The sequence below is a fragment of the Rhipicephalus sanguineus genome, chromosome 2, assembly GCF_013339695.2.
Source record: "Rhipicephalus sanguineus isolate Rsan-2018 chromosome 2, BIME_Rsan_1.4, whole genome shotgun sequence".
NCBI classification, from domain to species: domain Eukaryota; kingdom Metazoa; phylum Arthropoda; class Arachnida; order Ixodida; family Ixodidae; genus Rhipicephalus; species Rhipicephalus sanguineus.
Window position 1 is genome coordinate 95,719,645 of NC_051177.1, and position 20,868 is coordinate 95,740,512.

General features: G+C 47.1%; 2 protein-coding genes across 2 annotated transcripts in view; both read right to left on the reverse strand.

Moving 5' to 3' along the window:
* LOC119381227 (elongation of very long chain fatty acids protein AAEL008004) overlaps positions 1–20,868 on the reverse strand; it is a 55,369-nt gene that overhangs the window by 18,139 nt on the left and 16,362 nt on the right. The gene's annotated exons all lie outside the window — the stretch shown is intronic.
* LOC119381226 (elongation of very long chain fatty acids protein 7) lies at positions 6,630–7,576 on the reverse strand. Its single transcript, XM_037649169.2, has one exon. It carries the CDS (start codon positions 7,543–7,545, stop codon positions 6,742–6,744), a length of 804 nt encoding a protein of 267 aa, XP_037505097.1. The 5' UTR covers positions 7,546–7,576; the 3' UTR covers positions 6,630–6,741.

A 20,868-nucleotide genomic window follows, 5' to 3' on the forward strand; every position in this document is an offset into this window, starting at 1 on the left:
GCGCCGGCTACTCCTTAGCCCTTGAGTGAAACTTGAACACATATCTTAAAGTAAAACATACAAGGCACTTCATGGAAAGTAGAACACTCGTCCACACATATGCAAAAAACACACTTATAGGCACATATCACAACAAAATGATAAAGAAATGTTCCAAAGTCAGCGAATGAAGTCTCTGATAATGTCCGTCGTTAATATTTGGTCCGACCAGCACAAAAACAGCAAAGCACACGTCTGGTATTTAGGAAAATGTATTCGCTCGTGTGTACATAACAGTTGATACGTCATTCACTTCAGCACACACATATGATGGGTGTCATATGAGACTGCGCATAATAAGTACGACATGTGTTATACAAATGAAAGTTCGTTATTTCTTAGTACTTGTCAGCAATGCCGCTGTCTTGTAAGAAACGTGTTAACGTTTTTAAAGCGTGCGTCTGTAAAACTCCAGTTGGCCACGGGCCCAGAAGTTTCCTCATGCTAAACGGTCTGTCGTCTAATGCCAACAGTTCCGATTTAAGACGGCGTCGCGGCGTGTCATAATGTTCTTAGTCTTTTTTTTTCCTTCCACATCACGAGTGGGTACAGAAAAGGGCCACTTTGTCGTGCGCGTCTCAAGGGCAGTTTTCAAATTGAAAGGCAACTAGGAGCTTTGCGTGATAGAAAACACGTTCAAGTTCCTCCGAGGTTTGCTTACCACCACGCGGTAAATGGTCTATATAAATAGCTTGCCGTTCTTTCGCCGGAGCATACATGAAGCATAGATGCAAGGCCCGCAAGAATGTACTTTCGAGAGTTCTTGTCGAAATTTGTTAAATTACAGAAAGCGCAGGAGTTTGTACCTGAGTGGTTGTCGAGGGTGGAACCCTTGACAGTGCTCAAGGAATTTTAAAATTGATGTCCGTCCAGTAGGACTGACACTATTTGTTGTTATTACCTCTATGTGCTTGTTGATGTAATTCATGTCTGGATAGAGGCAATTACGCGAAAATTGGGGCATGGTTGAGTTTAATGCAGCGGGCTGGGGAGCGAGGGGTTGGTGGTTCGAATCCCCGGTCGGGTGCTTCAGAATTTTTTTCTGCTTTATTTTTGTTTATGTCTTGTATATATATATATATCTTTTCGTCCACTTTACTTTCTTCACATTTATATTCTAAATACTACAGATAACACCCCCTATACTTTCCTTGGCGTTATTGTCTGTTAGTTCTCATTAATATTGTGTCTAACAAAGATAAACGAGCCCTTAGAAATCATCTGCTTTCCTTCTTCATAGCGACGGTCTCGTCCTGGCAGACTTAATGCCTTCAGGTAGTATGCGAGGGATTATTGGTCAGCTGCCAGCTCGTAAAAAGATCACGTGCTACGTGACGCCAGAAAGGCAGAAAAAGAGTGTTCCACACTCGCCGCCATGGCTGCGATTGGCGCTGACTAACACTCCTTGGTATAAATCAACATATATACCCCAGAAAGTGGACGGGAGGATGACCGCCGCCGTAGCTCAGTGGTAGAGCATCGGACGCGTTATTCGAAGGTGGCTGGTTCGGTCCCTGCCGGCGGCAAGTCATCTTTTCGTCCACTTTGCTTTCTTCACATTTATATTCTAAATACTACAGATAACACCCCCTATACTTTCCTTGGCGTTATTGTCTGTTAGTTCTCATTAATATTGTATATATATATATATATATATATGTGTATATATATATATATATATATATATATATATATATATATATATATATATATATATATATATATATATATATATATGTGTATATATATCCGGGACCTGACCGCGACGGCGACGGCAAAAGTCAGCTTAGAGTGTTTATATAATTGCTACCGCAATAAAACGTATTGCCTTAAATGCACAAACTCCGTTTAGAAAAGATAATGCCGCTGCGACTGATTCCGTTCAACGGGGCCCAGTAATAAACTTCCTCACTACCTTTACAACATCGCAAGACTACGTCATGTATGGCTTATGCTAATACAGAAACCACGAGGTTGCTCCAGTGGCAATTGAGTAAGCCCGCCCGACCCTTACGTTACTAAATACGATACGATCATGCTTCAAGACTGACAAAACTACGAAGCTCGTCCACATACACCACATACACCGAAGCTCGTACACACCTTTAAGTTATTGGTCCCGGAGCCATTCATCCCGAAATTTTCTTTTCGCATTAGCGTGCGTCTGAACAAGAGAAGGACGGCGTGCACAGCCTTTCTGTGGATAAGTTAAAGAATGTCAATGCAATGGAATCATGTCAAAGAATCCACCAACCTAATTACAAAGCAGCGCAAATAGGTTATTCGAAAGAACTACGTAGCCTTTTCAATGCTCGCACGAGGCTTTCTGTGCAGCCTTTCGTCTCCGTGCCGTTTCCGAAGGCTGCCCAGAAAAGCCGACTTCTTGGTCTGTCCCAAAAGTATCTCATTCAGAATGTAAACTATACATACCGAATTGGGGGACACCGCAGCAGTCAAGAAGTCGCCGAGCTATTCAGAAGTGTTGGAGCTTTGGGGGAACAAATGGTCGCGGCCAACCCGTCATTTGGCCACTTCAGAAGCGGAACTTTGGAAAATCTTTAAGCGCCTAAAGCGATGAACTGATAGTGTAACACCACCGCATCGTAGCACACGAAGCTATCCGCTGACTTACATTTTGCTGGGATTGCGCTGGGGGACGCGCGAGTACCTCTTGAATCTAGATTAATTGAGGAGATACACACGAGTTACAGGACGGACGTACCAAATGGCGCATAATGTGCGCCTTTTACTGGTACGTCTAAAACCAAGAAAAAGAGAATGTTGTCGCTCATTCGTTGGGAAGACACTGACATTAACTCAGTCGAAACCAATGCCGAAAATCGCCTAAAATTCGCCATGTCGCCATTCATAATTTCCCGTCGCCAAGGGCCTCTCAAATTCGCCAATTTGGCGAAAAGTAGCCAGCAGTGGCAACCCTGGCTCCGGATGAAATTGTCCAGCTGGGGTTGTTTAAGGTGCACTGACGATGCACAGTAAACGGGCCAATTGCATTTCGCCTACTGCAATATGCGACCGCAGAGGCCGGGACCGACGCCAGGGCTTCTGGGTCAGCAGCCGAGCACCTTAATGACTTCACCACAGCAGCGATCAGAACTTATGGTAATTTAGTTATTTGTTTACAATTTATCTGTGGCCTTAAGGATCAGGTAGACAGGGGATGATGCTCTTCATGTCTATGTTTGTATTTTGAAAGGAATATTATTTATCGCACGATAATAAAAAAGTGCGTTAAATATAATATCTCATCTGTTCTATTTCGCTACATGTTAGACGCCAAGATTAGATGACATGGCTCGCTTCAGTTCTGGCTCCTTTTCACATCTGGCCAATTGCAAATTTTGTACGCAGATTTCACACCGTGAAGCGGAAAGCGGCAGCAGCGGATCGCACAGTACACTTCAAACCAGGGGCATGTACAGAATTTTTCCGATACTCGCAGTAGTGATCTATTGGTTAGGGCGCTCGACTCTCGAAGGTCGCGGGATTGAATCCCAGCCACGACGGCCCTGTGTACATGGGGCCCCCTGCTCTGAAGGTTGAAGGCTGCAGGTGTTTACGAGCGGAGCTGTTTACGATTTTCGTTTGTCCGTAGAGCGAGGACCAGAAACTCGCGTCGCCTAGCAACCACTTGGCACTGTTGCGCCTGGTTTCGGCGAGTGAGCCGCCTAGCAATGTGTTGGAGGAAGGAAAGGAGGGAGACAGGAGAACGGAAGTGGAGAGGAGGAGGTGAAGAAATGAATAAGACAAAACAAAATTTCCTGGCGAGGCGTATTTCGAATCCAGGCACCCACGGTGCGAAGGCGAGCGTCGTAACCACTCGGCTATCCAGGCACACTAGCAGAACAAGCATTTATGGGAAACTTGATTGTGCTGCTATGGGCGACAAAACGAGAACAAGATAGCGAGGAGGCCAAGGAAAGAAAGAGAAAGAAATAGAGAGAGACAGACAAAGAAAGAGATAGAAAGAAACAGCAAAAGAAAGAAGGCAAGCATAGCATAGGCTTCTATTGTATGGTATAGTATAGCAACGAGGTGGGAAAAGGAAGGGAGGGTGAGGAGGCGGGGAGAGGGTTAAGCATAGCATAACCATGTATATTATTACTATAGCTGGGGGTGATAAAGATAGGTGGGGGTGAGGTGGAGGGGAGAGAGTGAAGCATAACATAGTCTTCTATCGTAAAGTACAGCAAGGGTGGGAAAGGGAAGCGAGGATGAGAAGGAGGGAAAGGAGGAGGTTAAGGCCACCAGCTCCGCTGTTTCCTCAGTCTTCGCAGCACTGGCGCGTAGCTGCCCCAATTTTCTTGCTTGTCTCATCGCGCTCAGCCTTGAGATGCAATGCCAGCAGTGTTGGTGGCGGCACTGCTCATCACACCAACGCAACGTTGCTAGGTAAAAAAAAAATTCTTGCTTTTTTGTTAGGGACATTGCGTCAGTCTTACCAAACGCGTAAAAGCTGTCTGTGCGCCATTCCTGCTGTGTAGCAGCACTTACCTCGCGCTCATTGTAGTGTCGTCTTCGCGTATTCTTGAGCGTCTTTAGGAAGCTTCAGCGGCTGAGTGTTGCATGTACACGATGATACCTATGCAAGATTAAACAGAAGCGAAACCCTAACTGCGGAGTGTTTCACACGTCAGAGACTATTAGCCACTTCCTGTGCGTGTGCCCCGAGTACGCGACTAAAGGACAGTCACTTAAGTGCGTCATAGATCGTCTGGACTCCCGACTCTTCTCGGAGAAGCTTTTCGGTGCTTGGGAGCATGTAGACAGCGCCTAACGGAGTTTAAAGTGCCTATTAAGGTTCCTAAGCGAGACAGGTTTAGATGCTCGCCTTTGGAGCATGTGCAATGGTACAAAAGCTTTCGCGCGTGTCCTGACACCGCGCAGTACAGTCTGTACAGTGACTCATTGTGCCATGCCATAGTCACCTATCATCACACCTCCTTCTTTCTCTCCTCCACCCTTTTCCCCTTACCACCGTGAGGTGTAGCAGGCTAGAAACCCGTTTTCCAGGCCGACCTCTCCTCCTCCTCTTCATTAAACATCTTCATACACATCTGTAAGGCATTATGTGCACTTTGATGATGCTGTGGCTGATGACGATGAAGAATTATGGCTGAGCTCTTTGTAATCTGTGGGAAACATTAAACGACCCACTCGTTGCGCTGTTCTCATTGTCGGACGCCTGGTTGTTATTTTACTCTTCCACCACCCTATATTACATCTGCTAACGCGATTCCTTGCATATATAGGGTTCTTGCGAAGGAGTTTGAAGTGCCGGCGTGGCTCTGTCGTAAAACACTCGCCTGCCACACAGAGAGCTCGGGTTCAACTCCCAGGCGGTCACGGATATAAACGTGATAGTGTTAAAGAGCTCGTTTCGCAGAAAGTCCGGTGTCGGCGTCGGTGTCGGCGTCGTTGGCTGTGAGCGAAAAATCTGCGTTGTCGTTGACCAAGAAATTGACAAACATGCAAATAAAATAAATAATAAAGATATTTCGTCCTAGCGAAAATTAAACCCAGGCCTTTTGCGTGGCAAGCAGGTGTTCCACCTTGGGTGTTCTACTACAGAGCCACGCCATTGCTCGAAACAGCTTCGAAAAAAACACTATATGAATGTCTTGTAGTGGGAGGAGTCTTCTTAACGCATGTAATATTGCGTGGCAGAAGCGCAGAATCGCGCCAGGCGTCAAGACATGTGAATTGCGCAACGAGTGGGTGTTCCAAAGGCCCACCCATTACAAAGCGCTCAGACATACTTAAACATCATCATCAGCAAAAGCATCAACAGAGTGAGCAGCTACGTAGGTTCGCGTGTTGCCTTACGGACGCGTAGTGGCCCCTTCGCTGATTCGCAAAAGGAAGAATTATGGCGTAGTGGGCACTGCACCACTGCACTTGCAGTAGGAATTCTAGGATATTTTGAAACGATCAATGTTACGCGCACAGACGTTCGTTTCCTTGCAGCACGGTTGTGGCATGCACCGAGAACCGTAGCTAGGCTAGCAGTTAAGAAGGCGATGTGCACGGGGCCCGATTACGCTATCACGTGTTACTCTTGAAGGCGAAGCGCGAGCGTCCTCCAAGTTTGTTTGTTTTGTTTTCATTTTGCGCGATAGCGTTTACGAACACTGGCGGCGGCGTTCAAAAAATGGGGTGTTGTTGTGATCTCATAAGATATTTCGCTATAAAAAATTATTCTGAGTACTATAGCTCTTCGTTCAATACCAACATTTCCACAATGACACTAAGAGAGCCGGTGAGAGAAGGTCCGGCTGACGACCGACATTGGTGCATGGGTGAATAGGCGTTACATCAGATAAAGAACTTTGGAACATGTATAAACGCCATCGCAACACTGTAAAATTGAGCTTTACGTTTCAGATAGTTCGCAGTATTAGCATAAAAGCAGGTAAGTTCTCAAAACTCAATATATTTGTCACAACAAGAAACGCTTTCTTCGTCCACCGAATTTCGATACTTAACTAATGCACAACATTGCATAAAAATGTAACTAGGTGTCAAAATATCAGTGCCTTCAAACATTCGTTCTGCTGAGATAGAAAAACATTAAAGGACAGTTGCCTACACACTACCTTGAAGATAGACCAGTTAGCTCGCTCATGTCGAAGAGGCTTGAAGGGAAAAAAACGCCCTTTTTCACTGACATTACTATGCATGGACCTACAGTTTCTTTTTTGAGTACGCTTGGACATAGAAAATGCTGAACCAAACGAATAACAGGATCGCCTGTGCTGCCTCGAGCCACACGAAGAGCCCCACGAAGTTTCCCTTGGCGAACACCATGCCCACACCATGCACGAACAGAAGGACAAATTGCGAAATCTGCATCATGGTCATGTACTTCTTCCACCAGAGTAGCCGCTTGTAGGCGGGTCCAAGCGCCGCCAGGAAGTAGTACGAGTACATGAACACGTGCACAAAACTGTTCAGGCATATGATGAACGTCATGTGTGACTGAGCGCCGTAGGTCACGTTCATCCACAAGTTCCAGGCGACGATCACGTGGTGCACGACGTGCAGCGCGCTGATTTGCTGGTTCTTCTTGCGCAGCACAAAGAACACGGTGTCGGCGAGCTCGCACAGCTTGAACATGTAAAGCCACCAGGACAAGCGCAAGATGTCACGGCTCGCGGGCGAGTCTATCGTGTCGAGGTCCTGCAGAAAGGCGTGGCCAAGGTCCCAGTACGCGAGCTTTACGAAGCGGCACCCGAAGAAGGCGCTGAGCAGGGTGGCCGACAGGTTGTAGACGAGGATGCAGGCTTTCAGGTCGAAGGGTTTGCGGTGGGACATCCATCGGGGACCGGCCACCTTGACGAAGTACACGTAAGCGGCCGTAATGATGAGGAGCGGCAGTGGATTGCCAGTCAGTGGCCAACCTTCTGTCCTATGGTCGCGCTTCGGCAGCCAGGTGCGGTTGGCATTGTGAGAGAAGAACAGTGTCGACCAAGTTATTTCAGGCGTCATCACACGTTGTCCCCGTCGAGGGCAGAAAGAATCCGGTGATATCCGTTCCTCGATTAGAGTCCTGCAAGATCACAAAATGACACTGCTCACAGGAGGGCTTTCACTCTTTTCACCATACAGTGATTCGAATGGCGACGCATCCCGCATCTCCACGTCGAAACACCAGCCACTTTTTAACACGAAAGCCTTGGACGCCTCATCGAAAGCGAACATTGACCGGCGTCCCGCGTCGGCGGCCTCAACACGAGTGATGCAAAAAATTATCACATGACGACCTCGCCATATGAAGGTCCTCATGACGTCACAGGTCAGCAAAATTTGTGACCTCACAATGACGTCATCGCATGACATCTTAGCTTGGTCAACGGTGAGCCCATCACGGAGGCAGTGCAAAATCGGGTGAAGTGCCCCCGATCCTGGAGGGAGCGGAAAATCACGTGATGTGCAGAAAGCTGTCGGAGTGTGGCGGGGCAGGAAGGATAGATCGACTGAGAAGAAAAAGAAGATGGCTTTCGCCTTCCAGTCGTCTTTCGTTTGTGCATAAGGGACCCGGTGAGTTTTCTCATTTGGCCTATAGCGACGGCAGAAGCTTATACGGGAAGGCGGCGAGAGCTCATACACCCGGTCCCCACAGCGTTTTATGGGCCGTTCGTTCGCCGGAAAAAGAAGAAGCGCAGGATCACGAGGCCCCTAGATTTCTCTCCAGACAGCGTGTCCCGCCTCCTTTGTACGAAACAAGGCTTTCTGAAAAGCGCGCTCGCGTGAGACAGTCAGATGTTACAGTATCAGCACTGCGATGACACTGCGCAAGCCTTGATTGAGAGCAGCGGACGGAAGCTCTAGCGCATCGTGACACGTGAGGAACTAAGAGAGATGATTCGGTGGCACAGTATTCGCTAGAGAAAAAGAAATAAAGCTGTCAAGGTGAGCGTATGTCCTTGGAAAATACGACGGCGCCACCCCGGAGGCCCGAGCACACGCACCAACTTATCACACTTCTACCAATATCCGTTCGCGTCTCCCCGGGAGGAAAATCTTTAGTTTCTTCTTGCGGGACCGAGACATCACGGTTTTAGTCTTTACTAGCTGTGGGTAACTTTGGCTGTTCCTATATCGTACGCCTGGCTGAAAACCGTGAAGACCAGGTAGCGCGAGCAAAAAAGAAACTGCATTCAGGTGAACTTTCATGGCTCGTCAAGAAGTCAGATGGAAGAAAAAAATTCACCGCCATATCCACGAAGTGAATAATGTTAGAGGAGCTTGCTCGGAGATGATCGGGTAAACCGCGAATGCTCCGTGCACATTCCTCTACCATCATATATAGACGTAACAACGGTGTTATACATACATTACATTCACAATGTTTATTAATTTACGGTTGGATGCACTATGTACATTTTGATGAAGTATATATACATTTGGATGAACTATAAACATTATATATACAAAAAAGATGTTGTTTTACCAAGTTCAAACACATTCCTCTACCATCGTATATAAACGTGACAACGTTGTTATATATGCATTACATACACAATGTTTAATAATGTAAGGCTGGATGCTCTATATACATTTTGAGGAAGTATATATACATTTCGATGAACTATAAACATTATATATACACAAGAGATGTTGTTTTACCAAGTTCAAGAAGGGCGTCCCTCGATGAGTTCGGGGACTGGTTTCCCTTTAAAGATGATTGCTTTATGATGGATGGACTATATGCATTACATATACACAAGAGATTTCTTTTACAAAGTACAAGAAGGGCGTCCCTCGATGAGCTTGGGGACTCGTTTCCCTTTAATAATAATAATATCTGGGGTTTAACGTCCCAAAACCACGATATGATTATGAGAGACGCCGTAGTGGAGGGCTCCGGAAATATTTGACCACCTGGGGTTCTTTAACGTGCACCTAAATCTAAGTACACGGGCCTCAGACATTTTCGCCTCCATCGAAAATGCAACCGCCGAGGCCGGGATTCGATACCGCGACCTTCGGGTAGTTTCCCTTTAAAGATGATTGCTTTATGACCAGTAAAGTATGTTGCCAAGGGATCATCGATGATGGGACGCAATGGAAAGTTCGAGAAGGCAACATCGATACAGGTGCCCCTGATGGTGGTGGGACGTTTGCAGTCGTACGATACGCATCGGAGAGCGTAACGTGACATCATGTGTTGGCTGGTTATTGGCAAGGCGAGATCTTCCCGAGCTGCTGCTGCGTTGCGAGCCCGAAGCGCTGCTGCCGTTCATGCTACAGAGCGGCAACGAAGAGTGTTCACTTAGTGAGCTCCCGGCGAAGAGAAAGGAAGCCAGCGAAACGAGAGGTGCGGCCCTCGAGCAGTCACCTATTTTTTTTATAGGCGATGCGCAAAGCGCCGACGACGCCATCTGCCGCCACGGCTCGGAAGCGCTGACGGGTTCCGGCGAGCGGTGGTCTCGCAAGCGTCTACGCGAGTGCACGGATGAATGTGTTTTCATCGTGATTTAACCACTCTGTCGGGCCTCAGCGATGTCGAGAAATAATTGCTGCGTTGTCGGCTGCTCAAGCACACACAAAAAATCGCCAGGAACGCACTTCTACAGGTTTCCGGTGCTATTTCATGAGCGAGAGCGACGGCGGCGGTGGATTGCGGCCGTACGACGCAGAAGGTAAGCAATCGCGCTTTGTTTACGGCAGTGTTAGAACGATTACCGTGTTTTTATTTCTCCATTTATGTCGCTACGTCTTCAGCGAACGCTACTACGTTTACACTTGGTCGCCTCGCCTGCATTGTAGACGGTACAATGCACATGAGGTTGTTATTACTGATAAGACGCGATGCCTAGGCTCTCTTGAAAAACGAATGGTGCGAAGCGCAATGCCAGAGAATGTGGGGCAGGTGACGGCTCCTTTACAAAAGTGCCGTGGAATCACACGTGTGCTGCACGAAATCGGCTGCATTCTACCCAGGGGCGTAGCCAGAAAGTTTTTTCGGGGTGGGGTTCAACCATAATTGTGTATGTTCGTGAGTGCATTTGTATGTGTGCGTGTCGATACGCAAGCAAAACTGAAAAAAATTCAGGTGGCTTTAGGTAGAAGCCCCTGCTTCCACCTAATGATGGCTTTGGAATGCGATCACCGGTGCCTGCGTACGGCTCACAAAGAAGGTGGCTGGAGAGGATCCACTGAGAGGATCCTATGGCACGTCGGTAACGTGATAACGCAGACGCTGCGTGGCGGCACAAGCGGCGCTTCTGCAGCCTGACCGCGCTCGCCCGCTCCCTAAAAAAGAAAGAACATAAACAAGAAACAGCTCAATTCGCTTAAGAAAGGTTGAAATAATAAGAGAACGCCTGCTTTCATTTATAGACAACAAAATATACTTTTTCAGCGAAATTACAGGGGGTCGACGGACATGCACCGACGTTCTTATCTGGACACACCCAGCAAATACGTAGCCAAGCTGCTATGACAAGCTAGGTAACCACCAGCTCCGCAGTGACTCAATCCCGCGCCACTAGCGCAAGCTGCCGAGATACTTTTTCACAAGTTTATCGTGCTGGTTTCAAAGTTTTACCAACGCTGACCCTTCGCGTGGCCGCACCCGTGAAATCCATGCGCCGGTGCGACAGCGCTCCCTCAAAATCTGCTATATAAACACATGGCACGTAAACGAAGCTACTGTGTCGAGAAAAAAAAACGTTGGTTCATGCGTCAACGCATGCAGGCATTAGTGATCGGGACGTCATAAAGAAAGCGGTGTACTTACGATGAGCTCCATTTCGTAGGGAAGCTTGTTGACGCTTGTCTATGGCAAACACTTGCCGCGTATGGTGACATTGTCGTCCAACACAGCTGTGACATCGGACACATGTCCACTATGATAAAGTGCGGCTCCTTTGCGCACACTATCGCCGCAAAAGTAATTATTTGGGCCGCGCACAAGCGGCAAATCGCACGCGCGCACTTCCGTCATGCTTGCAGTGAAAGGAGGCGTCTGCTACGCGACCCGCCAGCGGTTCAAACGGCCGCCGCTACGCGGTTTTCAGTGGCGCCCCTATAGGCGCTGCGCATCGCGTATAGCGCTTGCGCCAAGCGTGGTGTGTGCCGCCTTGAGCGGCGGCGCCATCTAGTGAGCATTCTTGAAATCACCGGAGAGAGCGCAGCTGCGCCGAGCGTGGTGTGTGCCGCCACGCCGACGGTCACGCAGGTGAGGACAAGGCGCGAGCATAAGAAGCTTGGCGAGCAAGCTTCTAAAAACCGCAATTTATAGCCGTGACGAATCGAGATTGAAATGTACTGTAGATACATTTTTTGCATGTAACATTGTGGCTCAAAGAAGCGATTTCGTTCAGTAAGGCGTGTTCGTTTGTTCATAAAATATAGTACACTGACCACCATTCTATATATGTATGTAGGTAGAAGTAAGCTTAGAGTATAACGCCCATCTATTCTTACTTATTCACGTAAATATTAAATCGCTGAGAGCAATCTCCTCGCTCGCTACTCTGGTTTCGAAAACTGTATTTGCCACGCCTTTTTCTCTTGTCAGCAGAAACGTCATCGCGTGTCACGTGTTCCACGGCTTTTTGCTTCCTCTATAGTCCCTCCAAGAGCAAGTTGGCGGTGATGGCTTTGAAGGGCAGTCATTACCATCATAAGCCTGACTACGTCCACTGCATGGCAAAGGCCTCTCCCATGATCCGCCAATCAACCCATTCCTGTGCTTGCTGCTGCCACATTATACCCGCAAACCTCCTAATCTCATCTGCCCACCTAACTCTCTGTCTCCCCCTCGCGCGTTTGCCTTCTCTTCGAATCCAGTCAATTACTCTTAATGACTAGCGGTTATCTTGCCTACGCGCTACATGTGCTGCCCATGTTCATTTCTTCTTCTTGATTTCGAGTAACATGTCCTTAAGACTTGTTCGTTCCCTGACCCACTCTGCTCTCTTCTTGTCCCTTAAGGTTACACCATTCGTTTTCCTTTCCATTGCTCGCTGCGTCGTCTTCAGTTTAAGTTGAAGCCTCTTTCTAAGCCTCCCGGTTTCTGCTCCGTAGGTAAGTACCGGTAACATGCAGCTGTTATATACCTTTCTCTTGAGTGATAGTGGTAAACTACCATTCATGATTTGAGAATGCTTGCCGAATGCGCTCTAACCCATCCTTATTCTTCTAGTTACAGCACTCTCATGGTTCGGCTCCGCGGTTACTACCTGTCCTAAGTAGACGTATTCCTTTAGAAATTCCAGTGCCTCCTTACCTATCGGAAAGCGCTAGCGACACCTGCTACAGTCTCCTTTCATCAGACGCAAGAACGCTTCGCACCCACCGTGACCTTCCGCCATCCTATTGGTTCTTACACTCTTCACCATTACCTCCGGTAAGCAGCTATATGGAGTGTGGCTTAGACTCACCGTTGAGTTTCCTAAAAGAATGACGACAGGGCCAACCTCAAGCTACATCGCTTCATTATAACAATTTAAATGATGTAATTACCAGCTGTAATGACCAAATGTCCCCTGCTGGTCTAGACGTCGTCATTACTCGTCAAATGTCCCTAGTGATTGCCACACTTATAACAGCTGCACAATTCGGCCGCGTCGTGACTGCTAACTCTGTCTGGGACCTCGTTATATTGAAAATTCGCGTCCGGTATCCGCAATGTCTGTATTTTATTCCTATTAAACAATACATCATTAAACGTGAAGTGGCTCCTGACTGCGATTTATACAGTAGCATGTCCCTTCTTTATTTTAATAGTACTACCCTTATCTGCTTTGGCTGCAGCCATGTGCGTTTAAACTAGCGTTGGGTTGTGTTACGGGAGCCACGGTCGACGCTATGTGTGATACTTAGCTTAAATTTCGTGCGTTGCACATGCAGAGAGAGAGAGAGAAATGAGAGAGAGGCAGGAAGGTTAGCGAGAATTGAAACATTTCGTTTGCTATCCAACATTAGGGCGAATAGAAAGGTGAAAGATGGAAAATAGAGCCGAGGTAAAAAGCAAGCGTACAAAAAGAAATAAAGAAAAGGAAAGGTGACGAGTGGGACTACTGCAATCTTTCCAGTAGGCTACTGCCTTGCGATAATTTCGCTAAGGCCTTTATAGATTTCCGGCGCGAAGTCAGTTTAGGACTGCATTCTAATGCCGCCTGTTCCGTCAGGGGCCTATCGTCAAGGCGGGCCAACACGGCCTCTAGCTACAGCCTGTGTGCTCTGTGGCGAAGACAGCGACAAAGAACGTATTCCATGGTTTCCTCGCTGCCGCAGTGGTTGCAAGTAGCACCGTCTTCCATGCCAATTCGGAAGGCAAAAGGTTTTCATGAACGCGACATTAAGCCACAGTCGGCAAATTTTGTGTCCCGAGCCGAGAGAGACCAGACCAAAATGCGATATTTGCTCGGGGCTTTCAGAATTGCTTTTTCTGTAGCGGCAGAAATATTAAGGTAGTTAAGGACATCATTAAGACAGTAATTAAGAAAGTTACATTAATTACCTTTTTTATTAGAGGAGTTAGGTGACTGCGTCAAATGGGAGAACTGAAGTTCTTCATGCGAGGAACTCATCCGAGCTTAGAGATTTCGAAAAAGCGTCCTCTTCTAATTGTTGTGGCGTAATGAAATTCAACGAAATGCGACTGCTTTCAACAGCGAAAGCCATCGAATTCGGTTGAAGTTCATTATTTCGTAATTATTACTACAGGCAGCTTTTTCGAAATCTCATTGTTGGGATGGGTTTCTGGCACGAAGAACTTCAATTCCCCAATTTGACACGGTCACCTAACTCCACTAATTGAAAAGTTAATTAATTTAACTTTCTTAATTACTGTCTCAAGTCATGTCTCTAACCATCTTAAAATGCCTAGCACTACAGAAAAGGTCATTCACTCATTTTGGACGTCTCAGAAGAATATGGCAGTTGCGTTCTTCCATGTTTCTGTTTAGGTTTCGCTATTGAGTTTGGCTGTATTTCATTACTTCGTAATTATCACTAGATGCCACTTTTTCGAAATCTCAAAGTTGGGTTTGGTTTTCTGACATGAAGAACTTCAATTCTCCCATTTGACACAACCACCTAACTCCACTAATTAAAAGGTTCATTAATTTAACTTTTTTAATTACAGCCCCAAATAATTTCTGTAACCATCTTAAAATCCCTGCCACTACAGAAAAACTAATTCTGAAGGCAGCAATCAAATATATATATATATATATATATATATATATATATATATATATATATATATATATATATATATATATATATATATATATATATATATATTCAGTGAAGTTTCATTGAAATTCCTATCGGAATCGAATGGACATGCAAATGCTCACGTGGGCTATGGGGGGTTCTGTATGAGGCGAAAAAAAGCGCTTCACAGGTATAAGTCCTCCACAGGTGTATACCTCGAACAAGTGATTCATCGAAGGTAGAGAAGCTACATCAGCGAGTGCTCACACCCTTCGAAAGCACTGTTTGCTGAGACAAGAAACGCTTACGCGCTAAATGCCCTCGGCGGCAGATATATCCCAATCCTTGATGTATGCAATACTGAGCAATCGACACGTCAAAACCAGTAACACTGTTTAGACAAGTTCTTTCTAACTTGCTTCTTCTGACAAATATTATATATAGAACAAAATATAGGGCAAAATTAAAATTTTCCTTTTGCTGAAATGGGACGGATTAGGTTCATATCGGTCAAGTGATTATCACTTAGCGCACCAAAATGTTTCATATGTATTCTAACTTTAGAATTTTCGCATAAGCCCTGTAGTAAAATTTGCTTTTAAGTTCAGCATTTCTTGCGCACTAAAATAGATCAGTGGAAACGGAGTGAAATATTTTTGAGAACGGACGAATATTTCTTTTACGCGAAAGCGTGTCTGGTATTCAGAATTATTTTCAGAGTATCTGAAAATGATTTTTAAAAACTGAAAAATAAAAGAGGGGTTGGAGAGAGTGAGCCCTGCGACGAATCTTCTCTGTATTCATTTCTGTGGGCAATGCATTGATGCGGTCATTAATGAATTGCTCCTGACTGACTTATTAGCATAATATCTCCCCACTCTAACGCTAACGTAGCAATCACACTACACTCCAACAAAAAAAAATGAGCATGTATTACTCTTTTCGGTGATTCGTAACTTGCCACGTATTCGACTCTTTTTAATGAGTCACGTTAACTCTCTTTTTGGGTCTCACGACTCTCCGACGAGAGTACAGTGAAATCTGAAGAGAGCTCAATTGTTTTTTTTAAACAGAGTCATATACTGGCAAGCCAGGATTCATAGAAAAAAGAGTCAGCTGACTCTCTTTTTTTGGTTCTAGAGTTTACCGCAGAAAGCCGAACCGGTATAGGCTGAGACAATTTACGGAGATTTGAATAGGGCCATTTGTTAAGGCACTCGTCGGCCATAAGCTCACCTTTTTTCTTTTCTTTTTGTAGCGGTTCCGAATGCTGATGCACAAAGAGCAGCGGCAAACCTCGCCAGCGTGTCGCTTATTTCTCGCGTTGTTTGAGACCTCGTGGCAACTGAATCACCGCGTACGTGCGCCCCTTCCGAAGCTCAGGCAGCCGCTATGGTATATTGCGCGAGCTCGCAACGGCAGTAAACTGTGCGACATTGTCATAATGACCTGACAGCGACTGCTGCACATCCAGCTAAATACGTACCAACGTCCGCCCAGCTGTAGGGGCGAGGGTAGCGGTTGATTAATCCTTGTTTGTGCCACGTTTCTACTCTGGAAAATAAAAAAAAGAACAAAAAGTATATACCCGTACTGTAAAACCAGCTGGAGGCCAACTTCGGATTACCTACATGCACTTTTAAAGCGGAAACGATTTTGTGAGACGACGGCTGACTAATTTTGTGGCGTACATGAGGTATAAGAGAGAGAGAGATACGAAGAGGGAAGGCAGGGAGGTTAACCAAGCTTTGGCTCGGTTGGCTACCCTGCACTTGGGGTGAGGGAAGGGGGAATAATAGAAAAGAAAGGGTAAAGAAGAAAGAAGAAGAGTAAGAAAGGGATGGATAAACTACACAACACGAACTCGCGCTGTTAGTTCACAGGCGCTCGTGAAGTCCGGTGGTCCTCAAGAAGCACAAGAGGGCTTTCGTGGCCTTGCGCGTATGCGAGACCGTAGGCCAAGGTCCCAAGATCTTCTTTTTCTGTCAGCGGTCTTGAGTCCAGGTGACGGAGCTTGACTTCCATACTACGTCGTTGAGCTTGGTATGATGGGCAGTGGCATAGAATGTGTTCAAGCGTCTCCTCGCAGGCGCAAATGTTGCATGCTGCACTGCTGGCCATTCCAATGAGACACGAATACGCATTCGTAAATGCCACGCCCAACCACATGCGGCACAGTAAAGTTGCATCGCGTCTTGAGAGCCCTGATGACAAACGAAATTGCAAATTTGGGTCAATCGAATACAGGCGCGCGTTGGAAAAACCCGGCGTATTCCATTGCAGAAGAGTGATACGGCGTGCAAGTGATTGTAGTCGCCACGCGGCGTCCGTTCTCAAGAGTGGTATGGGTGTCCGCAGATCTTGGTCATGAGCCGATCGTGCAGCTTCATCCGCGCGATCATTGCCGACAATTCCGCAATGACTCGGCAACCATTGAAATATAATATCATGTTCTTCCTCGAGTGTTTGGTGGTAGTCGTGCCTTATCTCGTACACGGATTGTTCGTGTAATCCGTGCCGTAAAGCAAACCGTAGTGTTTGTAAGGCTGACCTGGAGTCGCAAAAGATGGCCCATCGATTAGGTGGCTGCTGCAGGATGTACTTGACCGCACCTTGAAGCGCGGCGAGCTCTGCGGCTGTCGACGTCGTGATGTGAGAAAACTTGAACTGTAACAGTACGTCTTCAGATGGAACAACCACCGCTCCGGTAAAGCTGTTGGAATTAGTGGAGCCATCGGTGTAAACATGCTTGCGATCAATGCAGGTTTCTTCCAACTGACGCAAAGACAACTGCTTCAGGGCTAGCGGTGACATGCGTGCCTTCTTAACGATTCCAGGAACCGATAAGCACACGTCAGGTTGATGCAGAGTTCACAACGCAGATGCCGGACGCATCGCAGGTTTGAAGCCAGGTGGTAATATGTCGTAGTGTTTTGTCACAATACCGCAGAATGAAGCATGGGGCCTCCGTGCTGGCAAACACGCTAAATGATGTGACGGTAGCCGTGACAAATGCCGTATGTACGCTCTCGGCGTCTCAACGATGATATGAGTTGCGACCGGCTGTTCTTGTGCGATAGCGATAGTTGCAACTGTCGATGAGCATCTTGGAAGGCCAAGACATGTCCGAAGTGCTTGGGCTTGCACGCTCTGTAGTGCACGGATGTTAGTCTTGCACGTGTTGGACAGGGCAGGAAGGCTGTACCGTAGAAATCCGAGAAAGAGGGCTGTATAAAGCTGCAGCATTGAATGCACGGATGGTCCCCATGATTTTCCGGCAACGAACTTAAATATGTTCTCAATGCATATCAGTTTTCTCTTCAGATGTGTGACATGGGGACTCCAGGTTAGGTCGCGATCCACAATGACACCTAGGAATCTATGGCTGCTCTTATAAGCAATTGATTGGCCTTCGATGCACACTGGGTAGAAAGACATCGGTTTGCGTGTAAATGCCACTGCTGCACATTTTTCTGTAGCGATAGTCAAACCTTGCTGGCGAAGGTATGCAGATGTCAATGTTGCCGCCCTCTGTATTCTTGCGCGCACTTGAGGCCGTGTCACGCCGGACGCCCAGATGCAGATATCGTCAGCGTAGAGAGATATATTAGCCGTCTGTGGCAGCGTTTCGGTGAGCCCCACCAGAACTAGGTTGAAAAGAGTCGGGCTCAGCACGCCACCTTGTGGCACCCCACGACTTGTGAAATGCTTATTCGTAGGCCCATCTTCTGTTAGGACGAACATGGATCTCTTTGTGAGGTAGCTTCTTACCCATCGAAAGACGTGACCTCCAAGTTCTGCTGCTTCGAGAGCTTCGAGAACGGCCTCGTGGGTCACGTTGTCATAGGCACCTTTCACGTCTAAGAACAGTGCTACCGACAGCCGCTTCTTAGCTTTCTGCTGCTGAACGGAGGTCACCAAGTCAATGACGCTCTCGATTGAAGATCGACCCCGTCGAAAGCCAGCCATAGCATCAGGATAGATGTTATAATGTTCGAGGTACCATTCCATGCGTGTCAGCAGCATCCTCTCCATGACCTTGCCGATGCAGCTTGCTAGTGCGATGGGCCGGTATGATGCCAAATCCAGCGGAGACTTTCCGGGCTTCAACAAAGGCACCAGGCGGCTGCACTTCCACTCGTCGGGGACTTCGCCATCATGCCAAGATTGATTGAATATGTCCAGGAGACAGCGTTGTGCCTTCGGACCCAGGTGACGTAAGGCAGCATAGGTCACTCCATCTGGACCTGGGGACGACGAGCGCCTGCACGTGTTCAGGGCTGCATGCAGTTCTTCCATAGACAATGGAACCTCCATTTGCTGATCTCGTGCAACCGGAACGTCATGTGGTAACAGGTCGGTCGGTATAGCGATGTCCCCAGCGATCTTGGCACAAAATTCACCAGAGACCTCAAGCTGTGAGCGACGTTGATGTAATGCCAGCGCAGCGAAGGGATGACGCTGTTGCGGATGTGAGTGAACCTCTGGCGTTCCACTGAATTATGGAAGCGCCCTTGACTTGTTCTCGGAAAGGCGGATGTGTTGTATGGTGTGCCATCTTGTTACTGCAAGCCGGCAAGTTCTGGTTCGAGTGTGTCCGAGACTTGCAGTGCGCATTTAGCGGCAGGTATCTGCAGACTAGCCAGGAGAGTGCGGATAAGAAAAAGTCATAACGGCTGTAGGAATGAGGGCCCGAAATCCTAACGATAACTTGAGTGCTAGAATACTTCGTAAGAAAGAAATTGCGGCGCCATTAGGATTGCAATAGGACGGAAAGGCGGGCTAGTTGGTTAGACTGCGTTGTGGAAAATTTGCGCAGACCACGCAAAGACACAAAGGAAAAGTTCACAAGGACTGCGCTGGTCCTTGTGAACTTTTCCTTTGTGTCTTCGTGTGATGGGCGCAAATTTTTCACAATGCCCATTAGGATACCGGACAATCATGCAAATTTAGGAAAGGGAAATTGATCACGATCCGTTTTGTAGCACGAAGTCACAAGGAAACCCATAAGGATCAGGAAGATAGCTTCTTATTGTCGCGAAGTTCGTCCTGGACCGGGGATCGAACCCGGGACCAACGCCTTTCCCGGGGCGGTCGCTTTACAAATTGAGTTAACCAGGAAGCTAGCAATTGGCCGCGCGAGGGCGAATGAATCGAACTCTCGAAGCGCATGGACGCGGAATATTGCAACTCGGTTTTTCAGTAACTAAGGTGCTTTCCTTCTGAGAGATCCGTACGGATTTCCTCGTGGCTTCGCGTTACAAAACGGGTCGTGATCAATTTCCCTCTCTTAACCCTTCCGCCACCTTTTTGCGGGATTCCGCAGAACCGAGTTGAAATCACGCTAATTGAGACAAGAAAGAAAGATTAAGATTGCAGATTGCAACACATCCTTACACCGGACATTTTATTAGCGAAGGCAACTGTAGCCATGTTCGAAGTCCACTGACGCACGAAAGGATTTTCGAACGCGGCCGGAACATTTCTTATGTGTGACCTGGAAGTGGTGGGTTCCTATGCGCGCCAGGAACAAGTGACGCAGAATGCGGTAGTGCAAACCACCAAAAAGGGCAATCACTGCACCTCTTTAGAGCAGGACAGCCAGTCGCATTGCACGATCAATGTAGCATGGCGATGCAGACGTTGCATAATCGAGGAAGTTCGGCTGACCAGGTCAAAAAAGTCACGCAGTTCTTTATGCCTTTGCCTAAGACTGACATAGGGTATAATTAATGCGGGCTTGTTGGTACATACTTAACTTATGCAAACGGCGCTAAGACGGGACACAGCAAGAAGGGACAGATCAAGCGCTGACTAAGAGCAACGTTGTTAGTCAGCGCTGTTGTTAGTCAGCCCTCTGTCTGTCGCTTATTCCTGTTTCCCGTCTTAGCGCTGTTTTCATAAGTTTCCCTAAGGCGACTGGAAGGCGAAAGCCATCTTCTTCTTTTCCGTATGAGTATATTGTATTAACAATACAATAAACTACAATATTGACGCAACATACAATATACAATACTGGCGCAACAGCAGGCTATGCCGTGCTGTTGCGCCTATAACTACAAAAACCAGCATGTAAATGGTTATGGACTTTTTATGATACCGCAAGGTAAGCGTGATGACGTGCGCAAGAAGCAG